Raw genomic sequence first — 9,031 nt, 5'->3', positions numbered from 1 at the left:
CCCCCGGCACGGCCCCGGCCCCAGGGCGCCCCGCGGGCCTGCTTCACCATCAGCGCCCCGCTCCCGAACGCCAAGGCCGCGGCCACCCCGACTCGCTGAGCGTCCAGCTTCTCCCTCTCGATTCCGCTCAGGTTCCTGGCGAGGGGTTCGGGAACCAGCCGCTCGACGGCCGAGCCGGTCATGAGGCTGAGTACCGCGAAGGTGCCTGGAGCCCGGGGGCAGCCGCAGGGATCACCCGCTGTGACTCCCTGGGCGCCGAACCAGCCCTGGCTCTGCCGTTCCGGACCCGGGGTGCTGCGGTCAGACCCGCTCACTAGGAAAGGGGCTGCCCGCGTGAACCTGGAACCGCGGGCGGGAAGCGGGGCGAGCGAGGCCATCTCTTCCTCCCCTTTCCCCTGGAAATGTTTATTTTAACCAAATTTTTTCGGAGCGGGGGAGGGTCCAAGTAAACTGCCTCTTTGCACCCCCTTTAGCAAGCATACCTAGGCCACAGAGTTTATTTATTTATTTATTCTTGTCTTTTTGAGCCAGGGTCTCGTTATGCAGGCTGGCCTTGAACTCACTTTGTAGCCCAGGCTGGCCTCGAACTCGCAAGGATCCTCCTGCCTCAGCCTCGCCAGTGCTGGGATTACAGGCGTGCGCCACCACGCCCGGCATAGGCCAGTTTCAGGCAGCGCGGCTGCGAGGCAGGCAGGGAAGGAGGACGAGAGGAAGGAGTCCTGTGCAGGCCCTGGACACTCACCTGTGGAAAGGTGTCTCCCGGTGCCCAGTAAGCTGTAGATGAGGACAGGAAAGAAGGAAGTGTAGAGTCCGAACACCGGGGGTACAGAGGTCAGGAGGGCAAACGCCATGCCTAGGGAAGGTGGAAGGAGAGGTCGGCGGTGGGGCGGGGGTGGGCAGTGCCCCGGGTCAGCCCCGGCCCACACCCTTAAAGGCTGGCACCAGGGATGCTAAGTCACGCCAGGGCGAGGAGCTGAGGCGTCACAGGAGCGCCCCTAACGCTGTCCGGGCGCAGATCCGCGCAGGTCTGCATCCTGGGAGGTAGGTTTGCGTCTCTTGCCTGAGCTGAAACCGGTCCAAGACCGTCTCAGGAGACCGAGCAGACGAGGGGGTGGGGTGGGGAGGTGATGGAGCTCCACATCCTTGCCCGGTACTCGGTCTCACGTCCCTTTCTCCCGGGGTCCCCAGCTGCCCGGGCCTCCTCCCCGAAGCCCCTAAAGCCCTGGCGCCGCCTGGCTGGTGTTGGGGGCCTCTCACCCTGGGGCACGTGCACGACGCCCACGGTCACTCCGGCCACCGCATCCCCCAGCAGCCAGGCCCGCCAGCGGTAGCGGGGCAGCCAGCGCAGCGGGGGCAGCCGTGCCAACAGCAGGCGCCACGCGCCCGGCCAGGAGCAGGCGCGCGCCCGCCGCCTCCACAGCCCGCACAGCTGTGGCACACGCCGCTCGGCGGGCAGCTCCGGCTCCTGCTCTGCGACCCCGAAAAGCTGTTGGAACCGAGCTTCGGTGAGAGGCTCCCTGAGCCCGGTGGCCAAAGGAGACTTAACGTCGGCGGCCTCTCCAGGGGCTGAGCAGGGGCTGGCGCCCGGCAACCCACTCATTTTGCCGTTGGCTCCCTCTGACTCTTCAAAGTCTTAAATACCCCTCTGCCCACCAGCCCTGAGTCCCGCCTCCCTGGAGAAGGAGCCAATCCGGGCCTGGAGGGCGCCCTCTCCCGGCGACCTGGTCTGGTCAGCTTGGGAGGGGAGAGTCCCTGTATTAGGCATTTCCTCAGATATCCTTGGCTGGATCTGGCTGGATCCAGTATCCCTGGAGCCTGGCAAACCCCAGCATCCACTGTTTATTACTCTTAAGTCTTTTTTTTTAAAAAGACAAGGTCTCGCTAAGCAGTTCATGCTAGCCTTGAGCTCACTAAGTAGCCCAGGCTGACCTCAGACTCCCAGCAATCCTCCTGCCTCAGCCTCCCTAAAGTGCTGGGATTACAGCCGTGGACCACCACTCCCGGCCTTCCTCAGTCTTTTGATCCCCCACTTCTTCTCTTCCCATCTGCATTTTGAGGAGAAACAGGTTGACTTCCCTTGGGGTCCTTGGTCTTTCCCTGAGCCCCTGCATTCTTGCAGCAGCATGAGCAAGCAAGTCCACTGCCAGCTGGGCTCCCCAGCCTAGATCCAAATCCTTATCCAGCCCGGTTTTCCCCGGGATGTGTAAAGAGCTTTATTGGCTTTAACAGTTTCATGAGTTACTGAGGTGGGAAGCGACTACATATATTAGACAACAATGATGACAGAAGCACCACCCACACTTCTGTAGCGAATGGCTGGGCCTAATTTAGGGGAAATAATGACCTTTTTTATTTTATTTCTTAGGAGTAAAAAAAAAAAAATCCTGAAGCACAAGTTCTTCCATTCAAGTGCTATTCTCAAAGTAGACACTCAAAAATACAAACACGGTTAAACTAGGTACAAAGGGGTCAGCCACCCACAGAGCTCACCGAACTCTGGAGTCCTGCTAGGAGCTACCATCCCCTCCTCCACGGATGACAACCTCTGGCACCCCTCCCCGCCATCCTTTGGCCCCCCAGATCCTGACCCTAAAGCCTCAGGGGTGGGGTGCGTGAGGGTGGGGTCTCCCCTCTTCGATTCCTTCTATTGTTCCCCAGAAATCTTATCTGGGCCTTACGTCCTGTCCCCCCCTTAGAGATCCCTCCCTTCATTGTCGGCCAGAGGGACCTGGGGCCTTCAGGGAGACTCCAGCATCTCCTTGCCCCCCCACCCTAGGAGTCTATTGTCTGCTGAGGAAGCCCCACAACATGTGACCAAGCCCAAGGGACAAAGGGACACAGTGGACACGTAGATACGCAGGGACCCAGAAGTGGGCATCTGGATCTCGGCATGTTTCGCTCTGTTCCAGGGGCTGTGCCAGAAGTTGGGAGGGGGAGACCCCTTTGTCTCTCCATTCTTGGGTCTGAGTTTGAAGACAAATCCCTGCCTGTTCAGTGCGGACGTGCTTTACTGTCTCTCAGACAAGGGGAAACCAGAGCCAGGAAGGCGCCATGGCCCGCAGGCTCCTATCCATCTTCCCATCCCCCAGCTGAGCACGGAAGCCACAGGAGGACAGGTACACTGGGTTGGGTACTGGTGCTTTGTGCTTCAGGGTCTGGGCGCTGGGCATACTGGGACGTCAGATCACGTGGAGCTTTCTGGTGGGGTCTAGACCAGAGGGTGGAGGAAGGTAAAGGGGAGACTACATGAAGGATGCTAAGGTCTTCCAATGGCCCAAGGCCCCAGGTCTGGCCTGAGAGCTGCTGCAACTGCCCAGGAGGCATGAAGACAGCAGTGTGTTTCATATGCTATGCCGGGTCCTTCCACCAAGCCCCTCCTGAAATGACCGGGGCTTCAGCCTCTTCTGTCTCACTTCACTGCACTGCCCCGCCTGCAGCTTCTCCTTCCCGCTGCGAGACCGGAGCCTCTGTGATATAACAAAACCTTTATTCTCAGAAAACAGAAAAAAACAAAATAAACCCAAACCGATCACCCAAACCCTTGCCCCAGCCCTCCCTCCCAGCCACCCACACGATCCTCCTTCTGAGGTGATGGTGATACATGCATAGGGGTGGAGCTGAAGGATCCTGTGTTTCTCGGGCAGAAAGAAGTCTTTGGGGGCCTGGGTGCTCTCCTCCAAGTTGGTATCTTCTCAGCCTGGCCCACCCTCCAGACGCACCGAGAGGGAGGACTTCGGGAGTGGTGCCAGGATCGCCTGGCCGTTCCTTGGGGAATAGGTGGCTGAGTCAGCACTCTCCCCACGGCCTTCACCGGTTACAGCTCATCTTCATCCAGCTTGGCAAGTCTGGCCTGGCAGGGAGGGGTGTTCAGAGGTGGCGGAAGTGGAGGAGAGTCGCGAGGAGCCTGGGGGGTGCCACTAGGGACCTGAAGAAAGATTCAGGTCCGAGGATCAGCAAACACCAACCATCTTCCCCGGCCCCACTCTTCTCGTTTCAGCCTCCGCTCGCCCCAGAGTTAAAACAGAGGGGACGAAAGTGAGGGACTGGCCAGAGGAAGAGACACATGGAAGGAAGGTGGTAGAAGGAAAGACGACAGGCGCAAGGGCACGTGGGGATCTGGGGACAAAAGAGGTGCGCCCCACTCTGCCCCTACAACCAGGGAACTGCATTCCTCATACCTGCGTGTCCAGAGGCAGGGGGGCCCTGGCCACTTCCCCTTTGGGCAGCAGCAGCAGGGAGGGCAGGGAGCCATTGATGGGCGTGTGAGTGCCGACCTGGGCCCGCTCGCCAGCCCGCATTCTCCCAGGGCTCCCTACCCCGAGCCCTCCGGGCCGCCCCAGGCTGTTGGTCTGGCTCTCTCGCCTCTGATACTCAATGGGTGACTGCAAGGCTGGGGAGAAGACAGGAACAGAAGGTTACAGCAGAGACAGGTCCCTTTCCTAAAGGCTCTTCCAGTGTCGCCCTCCCATCTGCCCTCCCGTGGGAGGGGTATCTGCCAGGGTAAAGTTCTCGGGATTTTAGGGGACTCTGAGTTACCAAGTCTTGAGCTTATTGTGAAAAAGTGGTGCAGAGGGAAGCCGGGGTCAGAGGGCAGAGTTGGAGACTGGGAAGTGATTTGGAGCATCCCGGGAGGAGGGTACAAGTGCAGGAGGGAGGATGGGGGCTTCACCATTGAGAAAGTCCCGCTGGCTTTCCAGGATCTGGGCCACTTGCTTGATCCAGGCTTGACTGACTGCAGGGTCTGACGCCTGTAGGACGTAGCGCTGGATCCCACCCTCTGGCCCTCTGGAGGTCAGTGCAAAACGGCAAGGATCACCTTGGAGGTTCCCCTCCAGTCCCAGGCAGCTCACCTGAATGGGCAGACGGGAGAACCCCCGAGTCAGGCCCCTCCAACAAATCCAACACCCAAACATCCTCGGGGGGCCCCGCCCACCTTGATACTGCTCTTGTACACATATCCTGGCTGGGCGCCACCTCGCACTCCTCCTCCCAGAGCCTCGCTGAAGATGATGATTTGCTCAAAGAGGAAGACTCGCCTCTCCCGACCCCGGGAAGAGAGCAGGCCCCCGGCCTCAGGCTCCGTGACCCAGAAGGTGTCCTGGCCTAACAGTTTCCCTTGAGCAGTCAGTTTGCCCTGGAATTAACGAACACAGCCTTTGAGGAGATACAAGAGGGAGAGCTCATCTTTTCTTCCCCGGCACCATCCCAACCAACCGTGGGGTCACACCCAGCAGGCGATAACTGCACGGGGCTGAGGTTTCCCATCCGGCCTCCATACCTCGAATCCCCGCAGCCTCCCCAGGGTCATCATATCATTGCAGCGCTTGGGCACGAAGCACATGACCTCCACAGCTTGCTGGGGTGAGGTGAAAGGGGGCATTGTCAGGTAAAGAGATTCTTCACCCAGCCGTGTCTTCACGCGTGGCCATCCCAACCAGCCTCCCCCTAAAAACAAGACAGCTCTAAACCACCCTGGGGGCTGGGGCCACCCTGACACTAAAACTACATGGTGTGTCCTGGAGGATTTGGGGGTCCTCACCTCCAGCTCTTCAGTGTCCATCCCAGCTCTACTGTAATACTTCAGAAAATCCTAAGACAGAGAGGAGAAATGCTCGGGGAGGTCTGAAGGACTTCCTGGGAAGTTCTCCCACCCTTCCCCGAGGACACAGGTAAGGCGGTCTGGGAAGGCTGGAGAATCCTGGAGAGATCGATTCATTTTCCAGGCAACAGGGCACCCACGGAGAAGGCGATCCTGACCTTCAGCAGCAGCTGGTATTTCATGATCCGCTGCACAGGTTTGATCAGGAGGTCACTGAGCTGCAGGCGGTGTCCCAGCTGCTGCCTGAGCTCCTGGGGACAGGGAGAGGGTGGTTATGCATCCTGGAAAGTCTTCTCACGCACATTCTGTCCTCTTTCCTCGGAGGCACTTCAGCTACTGACCTCGAAGTAGCTGTCTCCAAACTCTGACACCACGTGCTCTGACTTGGGCTTATTCTGACAGTACACCACATACATATGAAGCCTCCGCTCCTAAAGTGTAGTGTTGAAAAGATCAGGATAAGGAAGGAGGGCACCTCTCCCAAAAGCCTCACCCTCAATCCCAAGCCTCTCCTTCTCTAGGCTCCACCCTCTTAAAAATCTCACATGTTTGATGAACAGCTGAGCGAGCCAATCAGGATCCTTCAAACACTGCTGTAACTCCTGCAGGAAATAGCTAGAAGGGTTGGCAGAGAAGGGCAGGTCAAATATGTTTCAGAGACCCTAATATCGGGGCTGGGGATTTAGCTCAGGGGCAAAAAGCGCCTGCCTGGCAAGCGCAAGGTCATGAGTTCGGTTTCCGGTACCGGAAAAAAAAAAAAAAAAAAAAAAGAGACCCTAATATCTTTGGCACATCTTGATTCCAGCTAGGGACCCTGGCCGTGTGTTCCCCGCAGCATTTTTCTAAATAGCCCCCAAGTCCCAGCAGGCTGACGGTTGAAGTGCTGAGATTACTAGCTGTACCCCCTGCTCAGCTCCGAGCTCTCAGGCTCCAGGACTCACTCTCGGTGCCACTCGTAGATTTGCTGGATATTCCCAAACACAATCCTGTCACGGCCTCGGAGACTCTCAGGAACCCCTCGAGCAGCCATGGTGGCCATGTAACCCTGCGGGAAGGTTGGGGTGAAAACATGAGCGTATGGCCCCAGCCCTGGTGGGAATCCCCTGCCAGGAAGTGTACACGTGGGGGCCCGGGAGGGTGGGCAAAAGGCATCTCCTAAAAATACCACTGGGCAGAGAAAAAGGCCAGGTGGGCGAGGGGCTAAAGGGAATAAAGGGCTCCAAGGTGGCACTACCTCCACGATCTGCCCCAAGTCGTCCACGTACATTTTCTCTGTTTCTACGAGTTCACTCAGGACATACCTAGGAAAGGAACAGGAGGGCGCCCTGCTTCAGTTGGGGCCTGTCCTTGGTTTAGCTAATTTCTCCCTCCTGGTCCAAAGCTCCTCCATCACCACTGCCACAGAGCACATTCCATTTAAAATGTGAGCCCAGGGGCTGGGGATTTAGCTCAGCGGCAAAACGCCTGCCTGGCAAACGCAAGGTCATGAGTTCGGTTCCCGGTACCGGAGAAAACCAAAAAAAAAAAAAAAAAAAAAAAAAGTGAGCCCCACAAGGGCAGGGCTGTGACACTTACATACTCCTCTCCAGGGCCTTCCTCTTCTGCTCCTCCTCACTCTCGGGGGCTTGGGACAAAGTCTCCTCGTCAGCCGGCTGGAAGGGAAGGACACGCTGGTAAGCAAATGCACATCTTCGGGCCGAGGGGAGCCCCTCCCAGGCCCATTTCTTCATACCTGCGTCTTACCCCCAGGGCCCTCCAGCAATGTGGTCAGCAAGGTCAGTTCCGGCAGCTCTTCTCCTGTGGCCAGAGCTGGCTCAAGCATCCAGTTCTGGAGCCAGAGGCCAAGTGTCACTCGTCACACCAACGGCCCCACCTTGCCCTCTGTCCCAGCGTCGCTCATGCGCCTGTGGCAGTCCCTGCTCACCTCGAACGGTCCCGCCCGACCACTGTCTGCCTCGGTCTCCATGCTGACACAGTGTCTGGAAGGATCCAACCATCTCCTTAGGCCACTGACTGGCCCTAGGGGTGCCGGGGAACAGGGGCCAGAGCTGAGGCCAGAGCTGGGGCCAGAACGGGCAGGCAGGCCAGAAGCAGCAGAAGCCGATATGCTCGCCTCACTGCCAGTGATGGAATAGGATTCTGACAGGGGAGAAAAGCAAGGAGGTGCTAGACATTGCCCATTCGCAGACTCAGGATCTCCGGGGAACGTCTCTCCTCCTCCGTAAGTTCAGCTCCTCTCTCCCAGAGACGCTCACTCTCTTACCCCCCTCCTTTGAGTTGGCCAGGATAGAAAATTTCACCAGGGCTTCCTGGGGAGGAAGGACAGGAAACACCTGGCTCCCCAAGCCTGGAACCCCCAGTTACTTGTGGAGGTTTCCCATATCCCGAGCACAGAACAGATATGGGGGTGGGGGCAGCCATCTGGGCAGACACTAGAAGCTGAGGGTGGCCATCTGCTCCCCTATAACCCTCCCCCCTCCGCGGGTACAGACCATTCTCAGGGAAAGGGGTGGGAGAGAAAGAGCTAGGAGCCCGTCTGCCGCCCCCAGACCCCTCCTCCTCCAGCTGCGCGCAGCGTTATAAAAAGAAGACCTCTGCGCCCACCGCCCCAACGCACGCACACACCCAACAGAGGGGGCCAAAGAGCAGAGCCCGCGGGGTTATCGCTGGCCAGCTGCTGAAAAGCAGCCTCCGCCGGGGCCCTTGCTAGGCCCCTGTAGACGATCCTCATTCCTCAGTCCCCCTGTCCCTCCTCAAAAGTAGATTCTCAGCAAAATGATTTGAAGGGAAATATAAAGTGGTCTGAAGGTTCTAGGCCTAGGAAGATTGTGGGGTGTTTTTTTTTTCCTTCTTCTCCAAATCTAGTTGACGGTAAGAAAGCGCAGTCCTTTGCCCCTTCCCCAAATTCCTTAAGTTGGAACTAACAAATCTGGAGGCAAAAGGGATCTCAGAGATCATCTATGAAGTCACTTTCCTAGAAAACATAGACTCCAGCCCTAAATCCCCGAGGCCAGGGCAAACGGATGCCCTGAACCCCGAACCCGTCCCCGGCTCAAGACTGGGCCCTGGCGACCTCGCACTCACCACGTCCCCCCCGGGCGAAGCAGCAGCCGCATTTTGCCAGCACTTTCCGAATCACACGGGGACAGGCACAGCGACCCCCCTTGTGCCCCTCCCGCATGGCGCCCGGGGCCCCCCGCGCCCCCCACCCGGGCCGGCCATGCAGGGGGAGTCACGAGGGGGCGGGGCGGGGACGGCGCAAGGCGCACACCCCCCTCCCTCCTACCGGGGTCCAGCCTGGGGGAGGGGGCAGGCCGGGGACGGGGAAGGGGTGCCCAGGAGTAGACGGAAGTCTGGTCGGGAGGAGGGCTGGGGGCTCTGGGGAGCGGGCGGCGCGGGCCGGGCCGCCGAGCTGGGCGGGGAGGGCTTCCG

At 58.9% G+C, this 9,031-nt stretch overlaps 2 protein-coding genes across 4 annotated transcripts in view; both read right to left on the bottom strand.

Moving 5' to 3' along the window:
- Positions 1-1,768, bottom strand: part of Slc26a10 (solute carrier family 26, member 10) — a 9,007-nt gene extending 7,239 nt beyond the window's left edge. Inside the window, exons 1-3 of one of the 3 annotated variants that reach the window (XM_013520908.1) lie at positions 1,258-1,768; positions 743-853; positions 48-205 (exon numbers count right to left, since the gene is read on the bottom strand). In XM_013520908.1, the coding sequence (XP_013376362.1) occupies positions 48-205; positions 743-853; positions 1,258-1,600 (612 nt within the window). In that variant the 5' untranslated portion in view covers positions 1,601-1,768. The remainder of the gene's footprint in view (positions 1-47; positions 206-742; positions 854-1,257) is intronic. The other 2 variants (XM_013520907.1, XM_005397408.2) reach the window with 2 other exon arrangements.
- Positions 1,769-3,470: 1,702 nt separating this feature from the next.
- The window catches only part of Arhgef25 (Rho guanine nucleotide exchange factor (GEF) 25), a 7,085-nt gene continuing 1,524 nt past the window's right edge, over positions 3,471-9,031 (bottom strand). The window contains exons 3-16 of the mRNA XM_005397403.2: positions 7,524-7,738; positions 7,332-7,427; positions 7,175-7,251; positions 6,834-6,900; positions 6,541-6,644; positions 6,145-6,214; positions 5,941-6,030; positions 5,758-5,850; positions 5,540-5,590; positions 5,279-5,356; positions 4,934-5,134; positions 4,670-4,850; positions 4,179-4,390; positions 3,471-3,925 (exon numbers count right to left, since the gene is read on the bottom strand). Coding sequence (XP_005397460.1) covers positions 3,815-3,925; positions 4,179-4,390; positions 4,670-4,850; positions 4,934-5,134; positions 5,279-5,356; positions 5,540-5,590; positions 5,758-5,850; positions 5,941-6,030; positions 6,145-6,214; positions 6,541-6,644; positions 6,834-6,900; positions 7,175-7,251; positions 7,332-7,427; positions 7,524-7,738 — 1,646 coding nt within the window. The 3' untranslated portion in view covers positions 3,471-3,814. The remainder of the gene's footprint in view (positions 3,926-4,178; positions 4,391-4,669; positions 4,851-4,933; positions 5,135-5,278; positions 5,357-5,539; positions 5,591-5,757; positions 5,851-5,940; positions 6,031-6,144; positions 6,215-6,540; positions 6,645-6,833; positions 6,901-7,174; positions 7,252-7,331; positions 7,428-7,523; positions 7,739-9,031) is intronic.

This window comes from Chinchilla lanigera, unplaced genomic scaffold (genome assembly GCF_000276665.1).
Source record: "Chinchilla lanigera isolate Chin_1 unplaced genomic scaffold, ChiLan1.0 scaffold00057, whole genome shotgun sequence".
NCBI classification, from domain to species: Eukaryota; Metazoa; Chordata; class Mammalia; order Rodentia; family Chinchillidae; genus Chinchilla; species Chinchilla lanigera.
The sequence above is the reverse complement of the archived record's forward strand: the minus strand, read 5'-3'. Positions and strand labels throughout refer to the sequence as shown.